Source organism: Rosa rugosa, chromosome 4 (genome assembly GCF_958449725.1).
Source record: "Rosa rugosa chromosome 4, drRosRugo1.1, whole genome shotgun sequence".
NCBI lineage: Eukaryota > Viridiplantae > Streptophyta > Magnoliopsida > Rosales > Rosaceae > Rosa > Rosa rugosa.
This window is the reverse complement of record NC_084823.1, coordinates 56732664-56759353: the sequence shown is the minus strand read 5'-3', so window position 1 is coordinate 56759353 and position 26690 is coordinate 56732664. Positions and strand designations below refer to the sequence as shown.

The window sequence follows — 26690 nt, the reverse complement described above, 5'->3', positions numbered from 1 at the left end:
TTGAGACGCTTCTAATAGACTTCGAACTTAATTGCAATTTGCTAAGTCATCTAAACTAGTATAAAAGGAGTCAGTAAATCATTATGCACTATTCTGCATCTGTTCTGTAAATCCCAGACTAAAGGTTTTACGTGCAGAATGGTTTTCTAAGATTATCTCTCTGTTACTAGATTGCAACATGAAACAAAACGAGAAGAAAAAAAGAAAAAAGGCACATTTCTTGATGAACTGAACTGCTTATAAGTAAATAAATACACACAAGTGCATACCTTATTGCACTAGGGAAGGGACCTAACAGAATATGCCCACTCCTCATCTCTCTACCTAATACAACCCTAACAAAATTAATGCTTTAGCTCAAAAAGCCAGTTCTCTCCTCAAAAACAAATGAAATTCCTGAGAATTACCAATGCCGACATTATTAGCTCTTTGGAAATTCAGGATAACAGATAATAGCCACATGACCTAAGCATTTTCCTTGGCAATCTTCTCTGCCTTAGCAATGACTTCTTCAATTCCACCAACCATATAGAACGATTGCTCAGGAAGATCATCATATTTCCCATCCAGAACTCCCTGTAGAAACAACATCCGAAATCAAAACATCAGAGAATGGCCAGGTACATACCTAAAGGAATAAACATAGAAAACTGAAAGAATAGACTAAATGGAAATCATGCATCGTGCTAATTGTTAGTGTTTAAACAGTTGAGGGGATTAAGCATGGATGGTATGTGTCAATTTAACAAATACCTAGCGTTAAAGCTCTATCCAGTGCAGGAATGGGTAGATAATTCAGGGGAACAAAATAGAAAAATGGAAAAACTTGATCACCTGGAAACTGGTAATGCTCTCTTTCAACTCCACATATTTTCCAGGAGCTCCCGTGAACACTTCTGCCACATGGAAAGGTTGGCTCAAGAACCGTTGAATCTTACGAGCACGAGCAACAGTCAATTTGTCATCTTCACTAAGCTCATCCATCCCCAAAATTGCAATAATATCTTGCAGATTCTTATAGTTTTGAAGAACTTTCTGAACACCACGAGCAGTGTTGTAGTGTTCTTCTCCTAGAATATGAGGCGAGAGCATGCGAGATGTAGAATCCAAGGGGTCAACCGCAGGATAGATTCCAAGCTCAGATATCTGACCAAGAACCAGCAGTCATAAGATTTAAGAACAGGAACATAATAAACTGATCAAAAAAAGTATCTGCCAATGATTCCTTAAAAAACTTAAATCTTTTGGGAATAAAAGGCTACATACTTGTCGTGACAGCACAGTGGTGGCATCAAGATGGGCAAAAGTGGTTGCAGGAGCCGGATCTGTCAAGTCATCAGCAGGTACGTAAATAGCTTGAACAGACGTAATAGAACCCTTCTTGGTTGTAGTAATACGCTCTTGAAGTCCTCCAAGATCAGTAGCTAACGTAGGTTGGTAACCGACAGCAGATGGGATACGACCAAGCAAAGCAGACACTTCTGAGTTAGCCTGGGGAATGGAAACAAAAAAAAAAAAAAAAAAACAGATTTAGATCAGAATAAGTTTATAATGCATCTCTTCTAACAAAAAATAAGTTAATAAAATGTTAACTCAAATGTAACTGTCAGTGGAGAGAGATTACTTGAGTAAAGCGGAATATGTTATCAATGAAGAGAAGCACATCTTGCCCTTCAGCATCACGGAAATGCTCAGCCACAGTCAAGCCAGTGAGCCCAACACGAGCACGGGCACCAGGAGGTTCATTCATTTGACCATATACAAGAGCACACTTACTATCACTCTGCAATAAAGGGGAATGTAATTGAGAACATAAGAAAAAGTAGAATCATAAAAAGTTACAATGTAGTTTTTTAATAAGTTAACCTGCTTTTCTCCAAGCTTAATGACACCACTTTCAATCATTTCTCGGTATAAATCATTACCCTCTCTCGTACGTTCTCCCACACCAGCAAACACAGAGAAACCACCTGCAGATGGAGGATGAAGTTTTTCATTATTCCAGAGGTCATTAACTTTAACAAAGGTTAATTAAAATGTGTTTTAACAGAACCAACCATGAGCTTTGGCAACATTGTTGATAAGTTCCATAATAAGCACGGTCTTTCCAACACCAGCTCCACCAAAGAGCCCAATCTTTCCTCCTCTTTGGTAAGGAGCAAGAAGATCAACAACCTGACAGGTATTAGACACAATTGTCAATTGGTCTCCTCTGTCAGAATCTAAATATAGTCCATGACAAAGAGAAAAGACCAAAAAGCATTTACAATCTTTTGCAATTCAACTATAAGCATCACCACCAGTCACCTTGAAATTTGGACACATTTATTTTCTTAGCACCTATGATTTAGTATTCTCAGATAAGCTGATACTGAAACCAAAACATTACTAATTTGTGGGCGATGCACAGTAAAATGATATCAATCGATCAACTTTAATGGTATCATCCATAACAACATCCAAAAGTAGCTCAAACTTTAGAGTTCTATGTTTTAAAACAGAAAAGTTCACCCAAGACAGTCTTTACCCGGAACAGTCGGAACTGAAATATATAATTATCCTTCAAAAGAAACTACATAGACAAGAATTCCTTCACATTTGTATACAAAATTGGTTTCTTTATCACTTTCTAATTGTATTGCTCTCAACGAAACTCAACTACAAAAAAAGGGGTGTATCAAACACATACCTTGATTCCAGTGACAAGAATCTGTTGCTCAGTAGCCTGCTCAACAAAGGCCGGCGCTTCTCTATGGATGGGCAGAGAGTGATCGGTCTCTGACAAAATCCAAACAAAACAACATTTATTCGCCCGAATATATTTACAAAACACTCAAATGCATAACAATATTTCAGGTTTCAGAGCTTCTTCCTACTTACTTAGTTCACCCCTGTGATCAATAGGCTCTCCGATAACATTCATAATTCGGCCCAGGGTTGCTCTTCCAACAGGCACCTAAAGACACAAAATTTCAATTCCACATCTTCCATTCACTCAAACATTTACATTTCAGCCAAAATTTTACACATCAAAACCACAAAAAAATTACCGAAGTAAATCTGGAAAAACACACATTCACAGTAACAAATGTAAATTTCAGGATCCAAATTAGAGAGTAGGATCTTACAGTGATGGGAGAGCCAGTGTTGAGGACTCGTTGACCTCTAACGAGTCCTTCAGTCCCATCCATGGCGATAGTCCTCACCATGTTCTCACCGAGATGCTGAGCCACCTCGAGGACCAATCGGATCGAGTTATCCAGAACCTCCAGCGCCGTCAGGATCGGCGGCAAGCCGTCCTGGAACCGGACATCGACGACGGCGCCGATGACCTGGCAGACCTGGCCGATGGAGCCTTTGCCGGTGAACTCATCGGTGATCTTGCCGGTCGTGGACGGCGTGCCGGATTTCGGAGGCGCGGAGACGGCGGCGGCGGAGGAGGTGGAGTAGTGAGCGGCGCGTGAGAGGAGGTAGCCGGGGGAGCGCGTGATGGGGGATCTGGAGAGTGCGGGCCTGGCGGCGGCGGAGGAGGAGGAGGAGGAGGTGCGGCGGAGGGAGGTGCGGAGGAGGGTGGAGAGGAGCTTGCGGGAGGAGGACATGGTGGCAAGTTTGGTAATTATGATCGGAAAATGAGGGCTTTATGGATCAAGGGGTCATTTGGTTTGAATATCAGACTCACCAGACTGTGAGGAGTGAGAGAGAGTGAGCGATTGGGGCTATCGAAGTGTCCATTTTATCGTTGCTTTCATCACCTGGAATTTCGGGGTCGTTTTAATTTTCCGGGTTTACCCGTTTTACCTTATTTGGGTCAATGTAATTTATTTTCCTTTTTTTTTTTTATGGGTAAACGAGCTTATTTACCTTCGTTGCAAACTTGTAATTAATACACCGTTATTTTTAATTTCACGATGGCCATTCATGTGTTCATTGTGTTGCGAAATAGTGTAAAGATTGTAACATTTTGGGTTCACTCAAGTGATTGTGAGGTTGGGAATAGATCAGATGATCGATTCTCTTTTAATGTAACAAAAAGAAAAATTAGTGTAAAGATTTTAGCCGTTTGGGTTAACTCAAGTGTTTGTGTGGTTGGGAGTTGGGACTAGATCAAATGTTCGATTTCCTTTCAAAGTGACAAGAAGAAAAAATAATAGAAAGATTAATTTTTGTAAAAAATCAATCAAATTAGATACTATTTAGCATTCATTCATTTGTTTCAAAAATCGTATTTATGATAAAATTGAATGATTAAATAATTTCTGATACAATTGATTTCTTGTAGAGAAGATATTAAAATGTAATTTTGAATATAAATTATGAAATTATGTGAAGTGACAAATTGACTGATAATGAGCTCATTCACCTATTATGAAAGTAAAAATTGTCCATCTGTCAAAAAAAAAAAAAAAGTAAAAAATTGTCCCCCTGCTTTTTTATGGAAACATATAAAAATCTAATCCACTTGGAAACAGTTGAGCACCCTCAAATACTTAATGGCTCTGAGTTCTTCTCAAGCATTTCTCAGACCCTCAAATTTTCCTCTCCAAATTCCAACTCATGCCAAAGCCATAAACTTTAATCTCCCCAGGTTTCCAACATCAAGAACCAGAGCAGCCCTGGAAGGAAATGACCAAATTGCCATAGCCACCCCTCTGCCTGTTCAGGAACCACTGCTCAGCAGAGTAAGCTTTTCCCTTCACTGAAGTCCTTACTTAACTGTTTCATCTTTCAGCTGCATAATTACCCAGAAATATTACTGTTTTGATTGAGTTGTGTGGTTTTTGGGATTGAAGGAAGTTGAGGAGAGTGTGAAAGTGCTCAAGAATGCTGCAAAAACAAGAAAGGTTGCAGCAGAGGAGATTCTGGCAGCTCTATCTGTGCTTGAGAATGCAAAACTGGACGCTTCTGGGTTTCTTGAAACGCTTGGTGGGACAGAATCACCAGGGAGAACTTGGATGCTCATTTTTACTTCTGGGGTGAATTCTTCTTTCACTTATGAGATGGCAAAGTTTGATTCTTTTTGTTTAGCCATTTGTGTTAGAAATGAAGGTTCTTTGGATTTTTTTGGTGTTTGCAGAAGAAATTGAAGGGTGGTAGATACTTCCCTATTACTGCTGTTCAGCGGTTCGATGCTGCTGTAAGCCTTTTGATCTCTATTTTTATTGCTCATGCTTAATTTGATAGAAAATCTATGATCAGAAGAAGTCAGGATAAAGAAAGTGATCTTTATTATTTTCTTTTTGTTTTTTCTGAAATGGGGAAAAAGACTCAAACTTGGTTATAGAATGCTTTTCTTTGAACTCCCAATAGTCATTTGAAGACAAGCATTGTCAAGTTTCTTATAGATGGTGAATTGGGTATGTTGTTATAGCCTGCATAATCACTTCTGTAAACTTGGTATCGTTTGTTATTACCTTCTTGTTCCTATTTGTGATTTTCATGTGCCAAAGCATTACTTTTGCGGACGATCTGGCTTGGATATTGATGTTGAAAAGTAAATAAGTATCAACATAAAAAGAACACAAGACTGACAAATGTGTGCCTGGATTATCAGGGAAAGAGAATTGAGAATGGAGTATATCTTGGGCCAATTGGAGCCTTAACATTTGAAGGAAGACTTTCTTGGAGCAAGAGAATACTGGCCTTTGTTTTTGAGAGCATTAGGATAAAAATTGGAAGTTTGAAACCTTTGGAGATCAGTCTAGGCCAAAAGGATGACAGAGAGCCTAGCACCAAGGATCCTTTCTTTATATGGTTTTACATTGATGAAGAATTAGCAGTTGCTCGAGGAAAAAGTGGGGGGACTGCTTTCTGGTGCCGCTGTCATCGTGTAATGTCTTGATCTCTTTTCTTTTTTCTGAATTTCAGTTGAATATATAGATGTTCATTTTATTTTTATAGATCATACTATACATGTATATCTCAAGATTAACATGATTTGGAAGTGTAATATATTTCATCCGCATCCTGCGTCTTTACATTATTTTAAAACAAAAATATATTGTTTACACGTACTACTTGCCCTCATTTGGCATTCTGCTGAGCTCGAAAGTAATTGAGGAGATCTTCCTTCATTGGAATACTTTCTTTGATTATTGGAATTTCAGTGAATCTCTGTGCCCATTCATGAAGAAATGACAACTCTTTCGTATCAAATAGCTTTATGCCAACAAATTCTTCTATGAATTTGATCCAGTTAGGTAAAGATCCCACCACTAAGTCTAGGAAACCCATGGTTTCTCCTCCAAAAAAGGTCTTGCCTTCAATGAGCTTATTCAGAAGTTTGAGTGATTCTTGTGTTGACTCTATTGCTTTCTCTTGTTCATGGCCTTTTGTACGGCTAGCAGTCCATGCACTGATCACACACTGCATGCATAATTACTGAAAAACTCAATACCTTGTGTTTGTATTTTATAAATAGTATATATGCATCCATGTGGATGCTGTTTATCTGCCAGAAAAAATAAATAAATAAATGATTGCATGACAAGAAAAATCACTCTAAATTGTTGTTTGTTTACCTTCTCGTCAACATATTTTGCCCAAAATCGCACCATTGCTTTTTCAGAAGGATCATCTGGCATTAGAGGGTTCTCCCTCCATGTTTCATCTATATACTCAAGGATGATAAGGGACTCTGCAACTGGTTTATCACCGTGCAGAAGCACTGGGATTTTCTTATGGACAGGGTTTGACTTGAGGAGCAGGGTACTCTTGTTTCTCAAGTCTTCTTCTATGTACTCGTAGGTTATCCCTTTGTGCTTCAGAGCCCATTCAATTCTGCAGCAAAAAATACTTAGAGATGCTCCAAGAACTTTAACTTCTCCCCTTTACAGTCTGGTTATGAACTAAGCTTTCAATCTTCTGAAGCCTTGCCTAAGTTTTATAGAGGTGGAATTTGGAAAATTATTGGTTTACTTGAAGAGGAAGTTGTGAGCCTATTAGTTGTGCCTGTGTCATTTTGTTTTATGACTCAAATTCATAAAGAAAATTCTTTTTCTGCTTTTGAAATTCCTGCAATGACATTTCCCATCATTTTAAGTATATTTTAGTAAAACTAGAAGTTTGAAGATTGTAAAGTAAATTTACACTCAACTTCCCCGCCTATCACCATCTCTTACAAAAGAAAGTCACAAATAATATATAGTAATGAATTGCTAAGGGTGGTTTGTTAGATTTTCAAACCAAGAATGGAGTTTGCTTTTACATCATGACCAATTATCTTCTAGAAAATGCAATGATGTCAAAGAAAAATTAGAAAACCAAGTACATGCACATTGACTTATGAGCATATAGTTTTACGATTCTCAGTCTGGTATATGAATATGTAGTAAATTCTTATGCTTGAAGATTAATGTTCGTTCCTCGGTGACTGTTTTGCATTTTAATGCTTTTATTTAGTTAAATTTCTAGATAAGGTAATTTGATTTACAGCTTTCTGAACTCATATGCATCTCTCTGAGTTTCCCTCTGTAGTTCATTGCTTTGGTACTGAGTTTCCAGAAGCGTTGGAGAATACAACATATCAAAACAATGCATCATTTTATTTCTGGAGAAAAACATAAGCAAGAGGGAGACCCAAAAAACAAAGAACTAATCAGATCGCTAGTGTGACACAGGACACACTCTACAACTAGGACAAGAACCCTGAGAGCCTGAAACCAAAAATAGTTTATAGGAATCTAAATCATTTAGAAAACCAAACTGATGAGAATGAGATCATGGTTTTTTGGCTGCTAAGGAACGCAGGTAGCTGAGGCTAGCGGTCAAGTATTCGATAAGCTTCTCTCTGGGTGGAATGCATTCTTTGATTAGTGGAGTATGGATGAAGTTCTGACCCCATTCAATGAGACATGGGAACTTCTCGGCTTCAAGTAGCTTCATGCCTCCAACTTCTTCCATAGTATTGAGCCAATGAGGTATCCAACCCAGTACTAAATCCAGATACCCTATTTGTTCTCCACCAAAAAACTTCTTCCCTTCAATCTGCTTCTCAAGATGAGCTAGTGATTCTAGAGCAGCCTCTATTGCCTTCTCCTTCCCTTCTCCTTCCATCGTGCAAGCTGTCCATACTCCAAACACAACCTGCACACAAGAGAAACTAGATCAAAATCAAGCTTATTATGCCAACAAGAATCATCATTTCAGTACATACGTTCACACAGATTTGCTTATTAAGAAAAAGAGTACCTTCTCATCAGCAAACTTAGCCCAAAAGCGAGCTGCGGCTCTGTCACAAGGGTCCTGAGGAAGTAAGGGGTTCTCCTTCCATGTCTCATCGATGTACTCAAGGATCACAAGTGACTCGGCAATGGGTGTGTCATGGTGCACAAGCACAGGGACCTTCTTGTAGACAGGGTTATACTTGAGCAGGATGGGGCTCTTGTTTCTTAAATCTTCTTCTATAAACTCATACTCCACGCCTTTGAGCTTCAGAGCCCACTGAACCCTAGTGCAGAAAAAGCTTTGAGTTGTAGCAACCAGCTTCACCCCTCCCATTTTTCAGCAACACCTTTCGATCAACGCTGGTAGCAAACTTGTGTATATTTTATAGACTGTGTGCGACTTTTACAAGATCATAGACTATTATGCTTTAGAAAATTCAACTTTGGCTACTGCATTTCGTGGAAGACTCGTTCAACGTCAAGACGACTACGTTTTATTGTTTTCTAAGACATAGATACCAAAGAGGAGAGGACCCTCTTGTTTGCTTCAATCCTTCTATGACATCATTGCTTGCGGAATTGGTACTTGAAACTAGTATTATATACTGAGGATAACGGAAATATCGAAGATCTGAGTGAATGACTACGAATGTATAGTACTGATGTCGACAGTATACTAATAATTATTGTGGTCATATAACTAATTTTAGGGATGCACTGCCTTGCTATGATCCATTGCTTTCTTTTGGCTTATAAGTCTGGAAATTTGCTTTCAGTTGGTTACACACACACACACACACGTGTTAAGACTTCCAGAAGAGTTGGAGAATGCAACATGGAAAAACAATGCTTCATTTTATTTTAGGCAAGTACATAAGAAAGAAGGAGACTCAAAAGAAGTAATCAGATCAATAGGTTAAAACAGTACTAGGACATAACCCCAAAAGCTCGAAAGCAAAAACTAAATCGAATTCATCTCAAAAACCACGGTTGTAGAATTGCTTAATGATATGGGGAATGAGATCATGGTTTATGGGCTGCTAAGGAACGTCGACGGTAACTCAGGCTAAAATGGAAATATTCGACAAGCTTTTCTCTCGGTGGAATGCATTCTTTGATCGCCGGAGCTTGGATAAAGTTCTGACCCCATTCATGGAGAAATGGGAACCTCTCAGCTTCAAGTAGCTTCATGCCTCCAACTTCTTCCATCACATTGAGCCACTGTGATATCCAACCCACTACTACATCAAGGTACCCTATTTGTTCTCCACCAAAAAACTTCTTCCCTTCAATCTGCTGCTCAAGGTATGCTAGTGGTTCTAGTGCAGACTCTATAGCCTTCTCCTTCTCTTCTCCTTCGGCAGTGAAAGCTCCCCATGTAAGAGTTGGACTTACATTAATCACATTATGACTTTAACAATTGTATATGATTACTGTTGAATGAAATAACCGGGATTGCATAGATGATTCTATCCCTGGAACAATAAGGAATTTGTATCTGAAATCCATATTGTATTGGGAAACTTAATGTGCTTGTAATCAAGTAATGTATATTGATACAGGATTTATATGTAGAGGACCTAATTGATTTAGGAAAACTGTTATGGGAAGTTCCTGATATCATCCTCTATATATAGGTTCAGGTCCCTGCACTCTCTACACACAAGTATTAAGATCTCAGCCCCATAAAGAGAAGACTTGAATCTAGAGCAGTTGCAGAAGACCGGACCAGTTCATCATGGCACTCAATTCATTCTCAGCTTCAAGTATGTCTTCTGTCTTTCAAACTTGTTCTGGCATGCCTTAAGCTAATGTGTTTATATATATGTGATTGTCTTTAGTTGAGTAATCCTTCAGTTTAAGACTACATGTGGTATCAGAGCCACGATCACAATTGTATAAACCACTTCGGAAATCATGCATGCTAGAAGTTTAGTAAATTTAAAACGTTTTATTAATAAAAAAAAAAAATTAATTAATTAAAGGAGCTACAGATTATATCGAGCAAGTAGGTCGAAGGCCTGCCTCCAGTTTCTGATCCAACACAACAACTTAAGACCCATACTCGGCCCATTAGATATATTCACAATATCAGGACGTTAATTGACCGTTGTCTCATAACGGGTATTTTCTGTTCCTCGCCGAGTATGCGTCTTCAGTTCATCGTAATCCCAATTTGGGGTTCTTCGATTCTGGGTGTAAGAAGCAATTTTGCTTCTTGTTTTGTGGTCAGAAAGGCTCGCTAAAGGGACTGCATAGAAGGATTGCTTCCGCCTTGTGTTTCTATGCAGTCAGGATTGAAGTTTGGCTCGGGTAAATTTTCAAAACTTCTTCATGAACAGATTGTTGATAATTTTGTATCGGAATTGCACTATTAGATAGCTTTCATCCTTTAGTATATTATGAAACTTGTTTTATAATTGTGATGGATGTTGTCTACATGTGTGAATAAATATCTCGTTGCAAAATTGTTGGCCTATTGTTACTTTGACTATCAAACAACAAGCTACAGACCTTCTCCCTATGAATCTTGTTGTTTAAAATGAATAAAGCTAGTTGAATTTTATATATATATTAACTAGTAATATTGTCTGTGACTTATTCGGTGCATTGAGGGAGAGGGAGCCATAGCACTTTTTCCTCAGTGTTCTTGATAAGCCATTCAGTTTTTTAACAGACAAACCTTGTATTCTGTATTCTAGAACTATGACTGTAGCTTCCACAGAAGGTCCTTTTACTTTACATAGTCTTAAGATACAGGAATAGCACATTGCAATTCAAATGATACATATTCAGATATAAAGACCTTTTCTTCTGCCACACAGGTGTTGACTGGTTGTTAAATACCAATGTGTTTTTTGTTTTGGCCATGTGATTAAGTGATGCCTTAACTTCTGCTCACAAGTGATGTTTTGGCATGAATTCAGTATATATTGTTTTGGGGCTTAATGCAATTTTCTGGTTTCTTATTGCATTATATTGTTTTAATTTTGCTCAGCCTTATGTTTTGAATTCTTGATATCTTCTGTGATTGTTTGATTACTAAGTTTTGTATGCTTAAAACTTAACACAGAATACAGCTATTGAGCAGAAAATAATTTTCTTTCTTTCTTTAAGTCTTTAATAAAATTCTTATGCATAAAACTTACAAAATTTAATGCTTCCTATAGGTTCTGTACCTTTGAACTTCATGAACATTGAACCTCTTACTGGTTCAAACTTTAAGAGATGGAAAGCAGACATAGAAATCTACCTAAGTGTCAACCACTTAGATTTGCCTATGTATAAGACACCTCCAGAAGCCCTGACTATAGCTAGCACTAGTGAACAGCAGAAATATTTTGATGAGTGGCATAGGCTAAATCGAGTATGCAAGAATGTAATGAAAAGAACCATGTCTGATTCTATTAGTGGGAGTATTGAAGAAAAGGAGTTAGCTACAGAGTTTCTGGAATCAATTGGTGAAAGATTCAGGGAGAGTGATAAGGCTCAGATTGCAAACCTGTTGAACAAATTGATGAACACCAAATACACAGGACCAGGAACCATTAGAGAACACATCTTGAAGCTTGTTGATTATGCCGCTAAGCTGAAAACCTTGAAGAACCCTATTTCTGATGAGATGCTTATTCATCACACTCTAAACTCACTACCATCGAGCTTTGAACATCTCAACACCACCTACCTAGCTCAAAAGGATAAATGGAACATAAACGAGCTGATTTCAATCTGTGTGCAAGTCGATGAAAGAATTAAGAAGGAGAAAAATGAGAAAAGTGTGAATCTGGTAGGCAAACCAAAATGGAAAAACCAGAAGGGGAATAATCAGAAGGGAAAGAAGTTCAGCCCTAAAACAGCCCTAGCTCCAGCCCCTGATTCTAAAATTCAGAAACCCTATCAGACAAAGTGTTACTTCTGCAGAAAATCTGGCCACCTTAAGAGAGATTGTACTGGTTTCAAAGCTTGGTTAACTAAAAAGGGTAATCTTGACTTAATTCCTAGTTTTTCCATTGAAATAAATTTAGTTCAAAGTAGTTCTAGCAACTGGTGGATTGATTCTGGGTCTCCTATTCACATAACTAATTCACTGCAGGGATACATAAGGAAGAGAAATCCCAGAAGTGAGGAACAAAACGTGTGTGTTGGCAATGGATCAAGGGTAGCAGTGAAGGCAATTGGGTCTGTTAGGCTAGAAGTAGGATCTGGAAATTTTCTTATCTTAGACAATGTCTATTTTGTACCTTCTATGAGAAGGAATTTGATTAGTGTCTCCCTTTTGGTTAAAAACGGTTGTAGTTTTCTTATTGACAGTAATGGAATAAAAATTTCGAAGAATTTTCTTCCTATTGCTTCTGGTGCCATTGTAAATGATTATTTACAGTTACATTGTTCAGTTCCTAAGGAGATATTATCTATTGAAAACAGTGTAGATGGCAATTCCATTATTGGTGTTAAAAGACACAACTCTAAGGAAAACTCAGCAGCCCTTTGGCATAGGAGATTAGGACACATATCAAAAGAAAGACTACAGATCCTAGTTAAGCAAAACATTCTGCCTGAGCTAAACTTTGACGATTTAGGGGACTGTGTAGAATGCATTAAAGGAAAAATGACTAATTCTAGAAAGAAAAATGCCACCAGAAGCCTAGGACTCTTAGAACTCATCCATACTGACATTTGTGGACCTTTTAAACATCAAACCATTTGTGGAAACTCCTATTTTATAACTTTCATTGATGACTTTTCTAGGTTCTGTCATATTTTTCTAATTTCAGAAAAATCCCAAGCTGTCGAAACCTTTAAGATCTTTCATGCAGAAGTAGAAAAACAATTGGGGAAACAAATTAAGGTGGTCAGGTCTGATAGAGGGGGAGAGTTTTATGGGAAATATACGGAGGCTGGACAAAGCAAAGGCCCTTTTGCTTTGTATCTTGAAAAGCATGGTATTAAGGCTCAATATACCACGCCAGGGACACCAGAGCAAAATGGTGTCGCAGAAAGGAAGAATAGGACTTTACTGAACATGGTCAGAAGTATGATGTGTACTTCTGGACTACCTAGGTATCTGTGGGGCGAGGCTCTCAAAACAGCCAACTATCTCTGCAATAGGGCACCTAGCAAAGCTGTGTCTAAGACACCTTTTGAGCTTTGGAATGGCAGAAAGCCAAGCTTACACCATGTTCATGTTTGGGGTTGTAAGGCTGAGGCTAAAGTTTATAACCCTCACATTCAGAAATTAGACCCCAAAACCGTTAGTGCATTCTTCATAGGGTATCCGGAAAAATCCAAGGGCTACAAGTTTTATTCCCCTCACCATAATACCAGAATCATCGAGACAAATAAAGCAAAGTTTCTAGATGAAGTGTTTTACAATAGAGAACCCGAAGACTTACAGTTTGAGTTTGAAGAAATCCTTGAAACCGAAACATTAGCTCAGGTTTTACCTTTTGCTCTTGCACCGCCCATCATTGTACCTCAGCAGCCAATTTTAGAACCCGCAGAGGCTGTCCAAGAAGCACCAGAAAATCTACAACCTCAGGATAACGTTGTGATGCCTCAAAACGAAAACGTTGAAGTACCTCAACCAGTAAGAAGATCAAACAGAGTTAGAAAACCCACCATAGATCCAACTGAGTATGAAGTATATCTTCAGGAACCAGACTTTGATTTTGGGGAAGACAATGATCCCATTAGTTATAAACAAGCCACTGAGAGTGAATTTGTTAAGCAATGGAGTGAGGCTATGGAAGCTGAATTGCAGAGTATGTATGACAATGGAGTTTGGGAGTTAGTTGAACCTATAGCAAATCAAAAACCTGTAGGTTGTAAGTGGATTTACAAAACCAAAAGACATGCTGATGGCAGTATAGAGAGGTATAAAGCGAGGTTAGTAGCTAAGGGTTTTACGCAGCAAGAAGGCATTGATTTTACTGAAACCTTCTCTCCAGTTTCAACAAAAGATTCCTTTAGGATGATTATGGCTTTAGTAGCGCACTTTAATCTAGAGCTACACCAAATGGATGTGAAGACTGCATTCCTAAATGGGGAACTTGAAGAAAATATCTACATGAAACAGCCCGAGGGATTCATTGAACCAGGAAGAGAACACATGGTCTGTAAACTGAAGAAATCCATTTATGGTCTAAAACAGGCATCTAGACAGTGGTATAAGAAATTCGATTCAGTAGTCACTACCTTTGGTTTTACTGAGAATATAGTTGATGAGTGTGTTTATTTAAAGACTGTAGGTAAACACTTTATTTTCTTGATTCTATATGTAGATGATATACTACTTGCCAGCAGTGATGTGAACTTGTTGAAATTGACTAAAAACTTTCTGTCTAAGAACTTCGATATGAAAGATCTTGGTGAAGCTTCATTTGTGCTGGGAATTGAAATTAAAAGAGATAGGAAAAGAGGGCTACTGGGACTATGTCAGCGTAATTATATTTCTAGAGTTTTGAGCAGATTTGATATGCAGAAGTGTGCACCAGGAGATGCACCTATTTCAAAAGGAGATAAACTGATCAAAGGTCAATGTCCTAGGAATGACTTAGAAAGGGAAGATATGAAGGGCAGACCTTATGCTAGACTAATTGGCAGCTTGATGTATGCACAAGTGTGCACTAGGCCTGATTTAGCATATGCAGTGGGTATATTATCGAGATTTCAGTCAAACCCTGGACATGAGCATTGGGTTGCAGCAAAGAAGGTCCTTAGATATTTGCAGAAAACCAAAGATTATTTGCTGGTGTACAAGAAAGTTGAGAAGCTAGAAGTAGTTGGATACACTGATGCGGACTTTGCAGGTAAATATCCGGATTCGACTAAGTCTACTTCTGGATATGTTTATATGATGGCTGGAGGTGCCATAGCTTGGAGGAGCATTAAGCAAACATTGACAGCCACTTCGACTATGCAGGCAGAGTTTATAGCAATATACGATGGTGTATGTCAAGGGTTATGGCTCAGAAATTTTCTAATTCAGACTAGGTTGTTGGATTCCATCAATACCAGACCTTTGAGAGTTTATAGTGATAATTCTGCAGCTGTTTGCTTCACTAAGAATAATAAGAGGTCTAATAACTCTAAGCACATAGACTTGAAATATTATAGTGTGAGAGAAAGAGTGAAGCATCAGGAAATTGAAATAGCTCAGGTTAATACACACTCACAGTTAGCTGATCCATTCACTAAGGCATTATCTGTAGCAGCTTTTCAGAAACATGTAGCTGATATGGGAGTCCTTCCTACCTTAGATGCCTAGGATCAGTGGGAGCATTATTTTTGTTAAAAGTTTTATCTTCAGTGTCGTTTAATTTCAATTCTTGTTTTTCTGAAATTTGAAGTTTTGTAATGACTTTGTCTTCATTATTCAGTAATAAATCCATGGTATTATTCAGAAGTTTTTATTTTGCTGCAGCATTTGGTGATTGTGAATATTTCTGTATTTTGTTTTGGCAAATAGCTATTTGATTTATGTTGGATAGATTGAGTTGATTAAGATCAACATTTCAGTTTTGTAAAGTGCAGACACATTCAGTAATAATCCATTCCAGTTTTGGTTGTGTCTCTGATTTTGATAGTCAAAATCCTTCAGTTTGGACCATTTACATATGCACTGCAGATGATGACAGATACATACTGCATATGTATGTTTTATCTTTGGTTGTATCAATTGAACTTATGTGGGTTATGGTTATGGTTTTGTAGTTTTGGAGTGGTGTGCTTTTGAAAGCATTATTTTTCCTTAGCTCTGCCAGATTCCATAACTTGACCAAGTTTGTGATTAAGTTTGAGAATTTTATGCAATTTCATGTGCACACTTCAGTGGTTATTACATTGTTCTAATTGTGTACAATTGAGTGAGTAATGTAGTCCAAGTGGGAGAATGTAAGAGTTGGACTTACATTAATCACATTATGACTTTAACAATTGTATATGATTACTGTTGAATGAAATAACCGGGATTGCATAGATGATTCTATCCCTGGAACAATAAGGAATTTGTATCTGAAATCCATATTGTATTGGGAAACTTAATGTGCTTGTAATCAAGTAATGTATATTGATACAGGATTTATATGTAGAGGACCTAATTGATTTAGGAAAACTGTTATGGGAAGTTCCTGATATCATCCTCTATATATAGGTTCAGGTCCCTGCACTCTCTACACACAAGTATTAAGATCTCAGCCCCATAAAGAGAAGACTTGAATCTAGAGCAGTTGCAGAAGACCGGACCAGTTCATCATGGCACTCAATTCATTCTCAGCTTCAAGTATGTCTTCTGTCTTTCAAACTTGTTCTGGCATGCCTTAAGCTAATGTGTTTATATATATGTGATTGTCTTTAGTTGAGTAATCCTTCAGTTTAAGACTACACCCCATACTCCAATCAAAACCTGCATAGAAGAACAAGAGTTTTGGGAAAGCTTAAGAGTTAAAATCAAGCTTATGCTACAAGCGTACATGCATCATCGTGTGTGTGTGTGTCTTATACACAAACTTGGCAAGGGAAAAGAGATCAAGTACCTTCTCATCAACAAATTTAGCCCAAAAGCGAGTCATGGCTCGGTTGTAAGGGTCCTGAGGAAGCAAGGGGTTCTCCTTCCATGTCTCATCAATTTACTCAAGGATCACAAGCGACTCGGCGATGGGTTTGTCATGGTGCACAAGCACTGGTACCTTCTTATATACTTGAGAAGAAGGGGACTCTTGTTTCGCAAATCTTCTTCTATGAACTCATACTCCACACCCTTGAGCCTTAGAGCCCACTGAATCCTAGCGCAGGGAAAGCTTTGGGTTGTGCCTAGTAACTTGACCTCTCCCATTTCTTTGAATCTAAGCTTGTTGCAGATTTTGTGGAATTTATAGGGGACTCTGTGACTTTAATGATCAGAGAGTTGTGGAGGCTCGTTTCTTATGGTTTAGACTTTAGAATATTCAACCATGAACCATGGCTAAATTTCGTGGAAGGCTCGCTTCTGTTTTGTATTGGTTTGCCCTTAAATAGCACAGATGCTACCACAGGGGATGGCTCCTCTGCTTCAAACCCTCATTACATCATTGCTTGCGGAATACGGACACTCTTTCAAATAGACTTTCTTAAGTAAATACACTCATAATGTCCTTTGGTATAGAGAAATAGAACCAAGATTACCTATTATGGTAGCATCAGCCAAGAATACCTATTATTTAACAGAGAGATACGTATTTACGAACAATAAAATAAGTAGCTAATTGATGTAAAGAACCAATCATGGTTTTGGATGACAGAATTATGGAAATATTCAACCATGGCTAAATTTCGTTTTTATTTATTTATTTAGTTTATAGGCTTGCTTCTATTCTTCATTGGTTTAAGAGTACAGGTGCCACAATCTAGAGGACCAATACTTCGTTACATCAATATCATTTTCAATAAAATCAACTAAATTCTAAGAGTAGAAAATAATCAAAACCAATATCGGCATCTTTAAAAATTCGTGTCATTGGACAATCTTAGAAAATAGTAACTTTCTTGAACCTAAACACGAAAATAATATACGAAATGAGCCGGTCTAACATAGAGCGTCTATAAATCTAATAACTTTTACGGATTTCAGACTTTCACAAGTCCAAATCGAATGTAGGGATGACAAATTTTGGTCACTCATGGGTATCGACACTCATCAACTTCTTTGGCTTTTATTTCCTTCACTTTAAGAAGAAGAAAAAATAGAGAATTGATGGTGACATTTGGGACAATAGCTATTTGTCATCTCTATTGTAACCCACTAGTCTAAAACAATAAAGTAATTACTCAACCTAAATAAATAAATAAACAACAAAATATTAAAGAAAAAGAAAGTAATCAATCAAAAAAAAAAAAAATGTAAGAGTAGAAAAACGCTAAATGGACCATAGGCAATTAGGCATATAGAGACGTTGCTTCAACACGCTCTCTCTCTCTCTCTCTCTCTATCTGTCTGGAGCCTTCAACGGCTTTCTTGTAAACCCAGCACCAATTTCTAACCCTAAATTCATCTCTCTCGATTATGAATTCCCCACCAAACCCCCAATTCTGAGCACAATACCCACCCAGAAACCAACCCCCACTGTAAAAAGTAAATAAAAATCGAATCTTTACCAATGGGCGAGGTCGATTCATCGAAGAAAGTTGCAGATAGGTATCTGAAGCGCGAGGTCCTCGGTGAAGGTACCTATGGAGTCGTCTACAAAGCCATTGATACTCATGTAAAACCCCCCAAGACTTGTCCTTTATTTTTTGTTTTTATTGGTAAAGTTTGTTCCTTTATTTAGTTTTAGGCTGAGAATTGTGTGTGTTTTGTGTATGTCTGGAATTTGGGTTCTGGGTTTTGAGGAAGTTCAATTTTTTCTTTTTCTTTTTTATATGAAGAAGTTGGGGAAGTGAAACATTAGATGGAATTGTATAATTGTTAAGGAATTAGAGTTTATGTGCATATTGCATATGTGGGCTGATATTAGAAACTAGAAAGCTTGTGATTGTTCAGTTGGGGCTGGAGTAGGTCAGTCCTGACATTTGTGTAAAGGGTCTTGTTTTTTTGGCTGTGCTTACTTTGATTGATTGTGTTCCTGGTTAGTTTGATTGTTTCCTATATACGACATGCAAACTTGAATAAGTAATCTGTGAATTTTGATGTGCAGACAGGACAGACAGTTGCTATCAAGAAGATTCGGGTTGGGAAGCAAAAGGAAGGGGTGAATGTTACAGCGCTTAGAGAGATTAAACTGCTAAAGGAGCTGAAAGATCCAAATATTATTGAGTTGATCGACGCGTTCCCCCATAAAGGAAACCTGCATCTTGTGTTTGAGTTCATGGAGACGGACCTTGAAGCTGTTATACGTAACCATAATATAGTCCTTTCACCAGCGGATATAAAGTCGTATATTCAGATGACGCTAAAAGGACTTGCTTTTTGTCACAAGAAATGGGTTTTGCACAGGTATCTCTTTCATGTTGAGAAGGTCACTTGCAGGTCGTTGGTTGGTTGTCATAATCTGTCTCAAGTGTGTGCTAATTGTGCTTTGCAGGGATATGAAGCCCAACAACTTGTTGATAGGACCTAATGGACAGCTTAAACTTGCAGATTTTGGTTTAGCACGAGTATTTGGGAGTCCAGATCGCAGGTTCACTCATCAGGTATGCTTCTCCCTGTAATGATGGTCACCCATTTGATTATGCAATAGCAGGTGTTTTGAGTTAGATCTCTTTGGGTGTAATTTATTCCCTTTACTGAAGAAAGCTTATTAAAGTATTGTGCTATCAAATTTTGTTTATTTTAAGTGCAAGCTTGTTATAAACTCTTGAGCCATATGAATAGGTCTTTGCTCGATGGTATAGAGCACCTGAGCTGTTATTTGGCACCAAACAATATGGACCTGGGGTGGATGTTTGGGCTGCAGCCTGTATATTTGCTGAGCTTCTCCTACGACAACCATTTCTGCAGGTAAAAAATATTCATAATTAGTAATGAAACTCGGTTTTCATGGTTTACTATTTTCCATTACATGATTTGCACTACATACTTGAACTTTTATAAAATTTCTTTAGTCTCCGTTTGACTCTTTGTCACTTTGCTTGTGTTTGTGGTGATTCATGTGTGGCTTATAACTCGATGTTTTCAAATGTTTTGCAATGACCAAGTACTTGTTTCAAGCTGTTTGTGTTCGTGCTGGTGCATGTATGACTTATCATTTCATCTGAGAGAAAAACTGAAAATACTTTCTGTTCAATCTTATGTCATAGCAATGGAAAAAAAAAAAAAAAATCCTCTTTTGGGTTTATACTTTATTCTGAAACAGCCTAACAGGCAATTTTGTCTCATTTTTGAGATCATTGGTTTTATAAACATGTGTCTCCCATTTCTTCTGTATGTTTATTCGATGAAATGAATTATGATTACTTCCAGTATTAGATAGTTTTATGGCTTTAATTTGTTGTTTCTTTGGTTGTAGAATTAGAGTGCAGATTTCACTTGCCAAAACTTTTACTCTATTAATTATTTATGTTTCGGCTTAGGTTTGCTAAATAGCATGAAACTGCATTTACTGTAGAATTAGAGTGCAGAATTCACTTGGCCAAATCTTTTACTCTATTAATTATTTATGTTTTGGCTTAGGTTTCGGCTTACTCTATTAGCATGAAACTGCATTTACTGTTATAATCGCTTGTTAATCTTTAACTGGTCATTTTACATCTTGCATGTGGTTCATCATATTTATTTCTCTTCTTTTCCTTCAAGAGATGTTTATAATTAAAGTTTATATTTGGTGTATGTTTTCTGATTGTTTCTTCGTTTCATACAATATCTGATAGGGAACAAGTGATATTGATCAACTAGGAAAGATTTTTGCGGCTTTTGGGACTCCGACACCTTCTCAATGGCCTGATATGGTATACCTTCCTGATTATGTGGAATACCAGTATGCTCCACCATCTGCTTTGCGTAAAAGGTTTGCAATGGCTAGTGATGATGCCTTTGATTTGCTATCAAAGATGTTTACTTATGACCCAAAAGCTAGAATATCTGTGCAGCAGGCACTAGAGCACAGGTATCTAACTGTAGCCATTCCACAGAGCAATTTATATGCATGTTTTTTTTTTTTGTTTTCTTCTCTTTTTGGTTCTGCCTCTGATCACTGTGGTCCTGTTTAGGTACTTTACATCTGCGCCACTACCTACAGATCCAGATAAGCTTCCAAGGCCTGCTCCAAAGAAGGAGTCCAGCAATTCTAAGGCTTCAGATTTCAATCCAAATGAGGGTCCTACTGTTTTGTCACCTCCAAGAAAGTCACGGAGAGTGATGCCAGAACGTGTGAATTTTGAAGGAAATGCACCCCAATCGGATAAGGTTGATGATCATGTTGGAGACATCCGACAGGCTGCCGGTGAAAGTACAAGCAGGAATGAACCAGTGCCAATGTCCGTAGATTTTTCCATCTTTGGAGCAAAACCTCCGAATAGACCTACAATAAATAGGTAAACTCTATTACATAGTGCTTTCTATTGCTTTTTACCCCTGTTCTCCCTCAAATCTGTGTAACACTATAGCTGGAAATGAATCTAAACCTTTAGTTGATACTTTGGAGGTAAATGATCATTTGATCTGATACTGTATAAGGTGAATCAAAGTATACATGACATAACAGCTTTTGGAGGAAGAATGTGATTTACCTAAGATAGATCTTCAGATTTAAAACCAATTAGTTAGAAGCTCTACTGTGATGGAAGCTTTGAGAGTTTTTTGATTTCCATGTTTGATAGCTGTTCTTATTCATCGAAATCCTAACTTGGGGTTGAACTCAAATCTTATTAGACAGGCTTTGTAGTTAACCAGACCTGACATTCAGAAATCTAAACTTAGGATTCCATACAGAGATTCTTATTAAGTTTCTGGCCAAAGACTGGCTGAAGGAAATCAAACAAGCAAAATTTGCCAACTCTTTTCTGTTGTTACTTAGCCATGTACTGGCGGAAGCTGATATTTGATTGTTTTGTTTCCTCTGATGTAGTGCTGACAGAACGCATCTAAAAAGGAAACTAGAGCTTGACTTCCAACAGCCCGAATAATTGACTGCATTAATTCTGTACGCAGAATCAGATGTTCTTTGGTTGAGAGATGAAAGATTGCTGGCCACATCGATGAGGTATGCATGTTTGAAGTATGTTGCGATAGTTATGTCATTACAGTTTTTATGATCTGCTTGCAAGACTCTCATTGGCTGTTGTTGTTATATGTTGAGATTTATAGGGAGGAGGCGATATTTGGAGTCAGAACATGATCAAAATGCAGAGGCTCCATTTGGGGGGTTAAAAATAATTGTGATAACATGAGACAGAATTGGTATCATATTATAATAGCCCATGTAAGGCTAAATTTTGAGGGCTTTTGTTGGTGTGTTGTTTCATGTCATCTATGATTTTTACATTTTTTTTTTGTTTTATTGTCTTTTTTTTTTTTTGTTTCTTTTACCTTTGACATTCTGTTGTTTACATGATGTGTGAGAGTTGGTCAAATTGTTGTCCAGGGTAATTACTAATTAGATGCCAAGATTAACACTCCCTACTGAACATATACAAACTTTGTATTATTTAAGATGAAGACTCACTGTAGTGGCCTGTTATCTCTTTTGATCAACAATCAGTCCTTATTCCAAAAATGGTGTATTTGGCACTTATTGATTCATTGGATTGTTGATATTTGTGATCTAAGAACATTGCCAAAATCCAGACCCTGGAAGTTCATGTTATCCATTCTCAAAATTATTTGTTAGCATTGTTATTACTATAAGACTTGTATGCATTTTGTATTGAAAAGCACAAATATTTTCTTTTTCATAACACAGCTATCTTGAAATTCTTCTGCTTGCAAAATCGCATTGCGAATTTTATGGCATAAGATCATAAACAATTTACTTGCTGCGAAAAAAGGCTTAACAAATTCAAATATCTTCTATAATCTGCCAATTTAATGTAACATCAATTTTCTTATTTTATCAAATTTGATCACGAGGTAAAAATGGACAAACCACAACAATTCAATTACATACTTTTGAAGTTGATGAAACATACTAAATAGTAAATACAAGAAAATCAACAAATTACAAAATGAGAAAAAGATGAAGTCAATCAAATAATTAGGGCTGCACACGGATTGGGTTGGATCGGTTTTGACTCCAAACCGTCTCTATGCCAAAGTGAGCGGTTTAGGCATTTTGGAAAACCGGTCATAAAAAAAAAAAAACTCAATCCGACCCAATCCAATCCAATTAAAGATGGTTTGGTTTGGTTAGTTAGGCAGTTTTCACCTATATAATACTACCATGCTATTTATGAAAAAATTCATAGTAAAAATTCAATCTCAAGAATTGAAATTATGTTAAATTATCTAAATTTAAAATTCAATAATTAAAATCCAAAACATATAGTTCAAAACTAAAACCTAAATTAGATTTAAAGTGATTCACTTATTTAACGACTTAGCCATCAATACTAGCTTAATATGATAGTATTAAAGGTCAAAGAATGAGAGATTGACAGATTAGAGATGTGATATGAAAGTATCAAAAAAATTGTAGCGATTATATACTAAGTTTTTAGGCCTTTGAGCCTTGAATTCAATATGATAGTATATCGTTTGAGAATAAAGTTATAACTTGAAATTTAGAACTTACTTAGAACAAACCGGACAAATGAATATATATTTATTATGTGTATATATATAAAAAAAAAAGCTTTTTCTCTTATATTTCAAACATACCGGTCGGTTCGGGTTCCGCGACCAAACCAACCCAATTCATGAATGGTTTGGTTCGGTATTGAATCGATTTTCAATTTTTAAAGTTAAAAAACCTTAACCAAACCATATTTATCGGTCGGTTTGGCCGGTTTGTACCATCTTTTGCACACCCCTACAAATAATCACACCGTTTTAAACAACAATCGCACACATCACTTTTATTATAAACGAAAGGTCTCTTTTTTCAAACTCCAACAACTTATGAGTGCAGGTCCCAAACAAATGCAGTACAGCGCGCAGCAGCACTTCAACTTCATTTCAACGCACCCCAATGGCCGCATGCAATTTCGCAAACTCTTCAAATGGGGACCTTGATTATATCATCAAATATAAACAATATGAGATACTGCATTAAGAAAGTGTACGTGTTGAAGTTTAGGAAATAAAAACTCCGTTTTAAATGAAAGAAATTGGAGTAATCGGTTCAAATTTGGATTCACATCAAGTAAGGCTAGACGAGCAGTACTTTCTAGACATGGTAAAATTAAGAATGCCAAATATACATAATATACATATTGTAGCGTATCGGAGGGGAAGCATGATGTATGATATAAGAAAAACAGAGAGCAAGTAGTATGTCGTTTGTTACCTAATCATCGTCAGAGTCGTCGAGTACAATCTTTGGGACATGTTTGATCTTGGACCATTCCTCTCCTGTTTCCCTTCTGCATCTTTTTCTCAATTCAGGACACCCTTGAATCCGCAATTCTTTCAAGGCAGTGAGGCAATGCATCCCTTGCGGCAAAGCAGACAATTTGGGGCAGCCCACAATCACCAATTGCTCCAGCAAGGTGAGATTTTGTAACCACTCTGGAAGTGCCGTGAGATTATCACTCTCCCCGATTGCCATGCTCTGTAAAGTGTCTACAGACTCTTGAAGCCAATTGGGCAAAGCCTCCAAATCTGATGTGCCGACAATGAAGGATATGAGACCATTGATGCCTTCTCCCGACCTCATTAACTCAAGCTTCTTACAATTCCCGATCGCCAAAGTATGTAATGCAGTCAAGTTCTTCATGTTAGGTGGCAAGGACTCCAGATTTTCACAACTACCAATCACCAGCTGACGAAGGTCAGTGAGGTATTCCATCTCTTTGCCCAGAGATTTTAGATTTTTACAGCTCGAGATTGATAATGTTTGAAGCAAGGTGAGGTGTCTGAATACTCCTTTCGGCAAATACATCTGTTGTGTAGTTATATACAAAAATCTGAGGTTGATCAGGTTCCCTATGCCGTTGGGTAACTCCTCAAGTGCCTCACAACCTTCAAGGCTTAAGAACTGCAAATTCAAGAGTTTGCAAATGAAAGTGGGAAGCTTTCTTAACTTTGTGTTATCCTTCAGGTTGAGATATCTCAAATGACTCAAGTTACCAATGGAACTTGGTAGCTCCTCAAGAGTAGACCCATGTACATCTAGTGCACGCATATACTTGAATCTCGAGATGCATGTCGTTAGAAAATATTGATTGGAGATCCTTGCATCACCATCTACATTTAAAATGGTTCGCAGTTTCTCCAACTGGAGAATGAATTCTAGGACTCGTGCCTCATCTCCAGGCAAGTCATTTGCTGTTATTGACATGTGTCGGACTTTTTCGAAAGCACTTGAGGGACGACAATTAACAGTGGAATACTCAACCCCTGCCATTGATATTGCTAAATCGTGCAATAGATCATGAATTTTGAACGCTATGATAGTCTTCAAATCCATCTCAAGTTGAAACAAAGACTTGGAACAAAACAACCTTATACAGTCTATGCCCGTCTCTTCAAAATCTTCATTTTCTCTTGAGGACTTGAGATAGCCTTGTGCCATCCATAATGGGACTATGTCTTTACTATTGAATACATAATCCTTGGGGTAAAGTGAACAAAAGGCAAAACAAGATTTCAAGTGAGGTGGCAATGCATTGTAACTCAATTTTAGTGCAACCATAATGTTGTCGTTTCCTGACATACTCCAAATTTCATCATCTTTTACACGTAACCAGTCGCGTCGCTCCCTTTTCGAGCGGAGCATGCTCCCTAGAGTAACTAGTGCTAAGGGAACACCTCCACACTTCTTCACAATGTTCTCCCCAATTTCTATCAAGTGTTGATAGTGTTGCTCCTCTCCCTCGTAAAATGCATTTTTTTTAAACAAAATCATGGAATTCTCATGAGAAAGACATTTTAAAGAATGCATTTGTATAGGGTGTACAAGTGAACCGACTAATTCACTACGTGTTGTCACGATGATTTTACTCCCTTTGGCTCCAACATGTAACAGAGATATTAACTCATCCCATTTTTGAACTGTAAATCCTGTTGACTCTGTGTCCCAAACATCATCCAAGACTAACAAAAACTTTTTACCTCTCAAGATTTCTTGCAACCCCTTTTTCATAAGATTCAAACTTCCATAATCACATTCCTTTTTAGTTTCAGCAATAATGCCTTTAACTAATGTATGGATATCAAATTTATCAGAGACACATATCCACAATCTCATCTCAAAGTTTTCTTCTACCACATTATCATTGTACACCATTTTAGCAAGTGTAGTTTTTCCCGAACCACCTAACCCTATGATGGAGATAACTGAAACATTCTCATTACCAAAAGAACGGGTGTCATTCAAGAGATGGTTAATAATCTGTTTTCTGTCCCCATCTCTTCCAACAACATACGCCTCTGGTAAAGAGTCTGTCTCCCTTCTAGTATCATGCACCCTTTGGGGCACACGATAATCGTCAGCTAATTCAGTAATTTGATTGAGAGAAAACTTTCTCTTTTCGTCATCAATCTCAACCAAACTTTCTCTAATCTCTTTGATTTTATGACCTATTTTGAAGTTAAACACGACTGGATTCCAACGGGAGAAGAATTGGTGTACCTTTCCTTTGACGCTCCAGCGGTCGTTGATGAGCAATTTAAGTCGGAGCTTTTGGAACTCAAATTCGTCGAGTACATCCTCAGCATCATTGCAAACATCTTTGAGGTTTCCTAACCAATGAGTGATGAGGGGATTCTGCATTTGCTTCTTCTCTGCATCCTGGAGCACAAGTTTGATGGCTAACAAGGTCTTATTGAGCTTCTTCAGCTCATGTTGGGCACCCCAAGCCAAGCAAACTTCTTCGGCAGCATAAGAGGCCAGCCTACCCAAGACATTCTCCGCAACACCACTGGCAAACTCCATGGTGATTTGAAAATGGAAATTAAGA

The 26690-nt window shown here is 37.6% G+C and overlaps 6 protein-coding genes and 1 pseudogene across 6 annotated transcripts; 2 read left to right on the top strand and 5 right to left on the bottom strand.

Moving 5' to 3' along the window:
- Positions 1-216: 216 nt before the first annotated feature.
- Positions 217-3747, bottom strand: LOC133743551 (ATP synthase subunit beta, mitochondrial-like). Its single transcript, XM_062171526.1, has 9 exons — positions 3129-3747; positions 2881-2956; positions 2690-2778; positions 2058-2175; positions 1867-1970; positions 1625-1783; positions 1267-1491; positions 835-1146; positions 217-576 (listed from the first exon to the last, which is right to left on the bottom strand). Exons 1-9 carry the CDS (start codon positions 3597-3599, stop codon positions 466-468), a joined length of 1665 nt encoding a protein of 554 aa, XP_062027510.1. The 5' UTR covers positions 3600-3747; the 3' UTR covers positions 217-465.
- Positions 3748-4468: 721 nt separating this feature from the next.
- On the top strand, positions 4469-6011 carry LOC133744004 (uncharacterized). The gene is made up of 4 exons (XM_062172104.1): positions 4469-4679; positions 4791-4973; positions 5075-5134; positions 5552-6011. The coding sequence occupies exons 1-4, from the start codon at positions 4491-4493 to the stop codon at positions 5837-5839; spliced, it is 720 nt and encodes a 239-aa protein (XP_062028088.1). The 5' UTR covers positions 4469-4490; the 3' UTR covers positions 5840-6011.
- A 10-nt stretch (positions 6012-6021) lies between these two features.
- On the bottom strand, positions 6022-7539 carry LOC133745090 (glutathione S-transferase U7-like). The gene is made up of 3 exons (XM_062173082.1): positions 7430-7539; positions 6519-6825; positions 6022-6363 (listed from the first exon to the last, which is right to left on the bottom strand). Exons 1-3 carry the CDS (start codon positions 7537-7539, stop codon positions 6022-6024), a joined length of 759 nt encoding a protein of 252 aa, XP_062029066.1.
- Positions 7521-8863, bottom strand: LOC133744005 (probable glutathione S-transferase). Its single transcript, XM_062172105.1, has 2 exons — positions 8188-8863; positions 7521-8082 (listed from the first exon to the last, which is right to left on the bottom strand). Exons 1-2 carry the CDS (start codon positions 8494-8496, stop codon positions 7717-7719), a joined length of 675 nt encoding a protein of 224 aa, XP_062028089.1. The 5' UTR covers positions 8497-8863; the 3' UTR covers positions 7521-7716.
- Positions 8864-8998: 135 nt separating this feature from the next.
- Positions 8999-17158, bottom strand: LOC133744007 (probable glutathione S-transferase; annotated as a pseudogene).
- Positions 17159-18068: 910 nt separating this feature from the next.
- On the top strand, positions 18069-22312 carry LOC133746196 (cyclin-dependent kinase D-3). The gene is made up of 8 exons (XM_062174362.1): positions 18069-18400; positions 18833-19131; positions 19220-19328; positions 19510-19635; positions 20505-20740; positions 20844-21167; positions 21701-21835; positions 21940-22312. Exons 1-7 carry the CDS (start codon positions 18296-18298, stop codon positions 21756-21758), a joined length of 1257 nt encoding a protein of 418 aa, XP_062030346.1. The 5' UTR covers positions 18069-18295; the 3' UTR covers positions 21759-21835; positions 21940-22312.
- A 1147-nt stretch (positions 22313-23459) lies between these two features.
- Positions 23460-26690, bottom strand: LOC133707309 (putative disease resistance protein RGA4). The gene is made up of 2 exons (XM_062132868.1): positions 24077-26690; positions 23460-23797 (listed from the first exon to the last, which is right to left on the bottom strand). The coding sequence occupies exon 1, from the start codon at positions 26663-26665 to the stop codon at positions 24077-24079; it is 2589 nt and encodes an 862-aa protein (XP_061988852.1). The 5' UTR covers positions 26666-26690; the 3' UTR covers positions 23460-23797.

Coding starts and splice junctions, on each gene's coding strand:
- LOC133744004 (XM_062172104.1), top strand. CDS start 4,491: ATGGCTCTGAGTTCTTCTCAAGCATTTCTCAGACCCTCAAATTTTCCT. Junction 4,974..5,074: donor TGCTCATTTTTACTTCTGGG/GTGAATTCTTCT, acceptor TGGTGTTTGCAG/AAGAAATTGAAGGGTGGTAG. Junction 5,135..5,551: donor TTCAGCGGTTCGATGCTGCT/GTAAGCCTTTTG, acceptor CTGGATTATCAG/GGAAAGAGAATTGAGAATGG.
- LOC133745090 (XM_062173082.1), bottom strand. CDS start 7,539: ATGATGCATTGTTTTGATATGTTGTATTCTCCAACGCTTCTGGAAACT. Junction 6,826..7,429: donor GCATATGAGTTCAGAAAGCT/GTAAATCAAATT, acceptor CAGACTGTAAAG/GGGAGAAGTTAAAGTTCTTG. Junction 6,364..6,518: donor CAAAATATGTTGACGAGAAG/GTAAACAAACAA, acceptor TTATGCATGCAG/TGTGTGATCAGTGCATGGAC.
- LOC133746196 (XM_062174362.1), top strand. CDS start 18,296: ATGGGCGAGGTCGATTCATCGAAGAAAGTTGCAGATAGGTATCTGAAG. Junction 19,132..19,219: donor AAGAAATGGGTTTTGCACAG/GTATCTCTTTCA, acceptor TGTGCTTTGCAG/GGATATGAAGCCCAACAACT. Junction 19,636..20,504: donor TACGACAACCATTTCTGCAG/GTAAAAAATATT, acceptor AATATCTGATAG/GGAACAAGTGATATTGATCA.
- LOC133707309 (XM_062132868.1), bottom strand. CDS start 26,665: ATGGAGTTTGCCAGTGGTGTTGCGGAGAATGTCTTGGGTAGGCTGGCC.
- LOC133744005 (XM_062172105.1), bottom strand. CDS start 8,496: ATGGGAGGGGTGAAGCTGGTTGCTACAACTCAAAGCTTTTTCTGCACT. Junction 8,083..8,187: donor CTAAGTTTGCTGATGAGAAG/GTACTCTTTTTC, acceptor TCTTGTGTGCAG/GTTGTGTTTGGAGTATGGAC.
- LOC133743551 (XM_062171526.1), bottom strand. CDS start 3,599: ATGTCCTCCTCCCGCAAGCTCCTCTCCACCCTCCTCCGCACCTCCCTC. Junction 1,971..2,057: donor CAATGTTGCCAAAGCTCATG/GTTGGTTCTGTT, acceptor CTCCATCTGCAG/GTGGTTTCTCTGTGTTTGCT. Junction 1,784..1,866: donor TTAAGCTTGGAGAAAAGCAG/GTTAACTTATTA, acceptor CCTTTATTGCAG/AGTGATAGTAAGTGTGCTCT.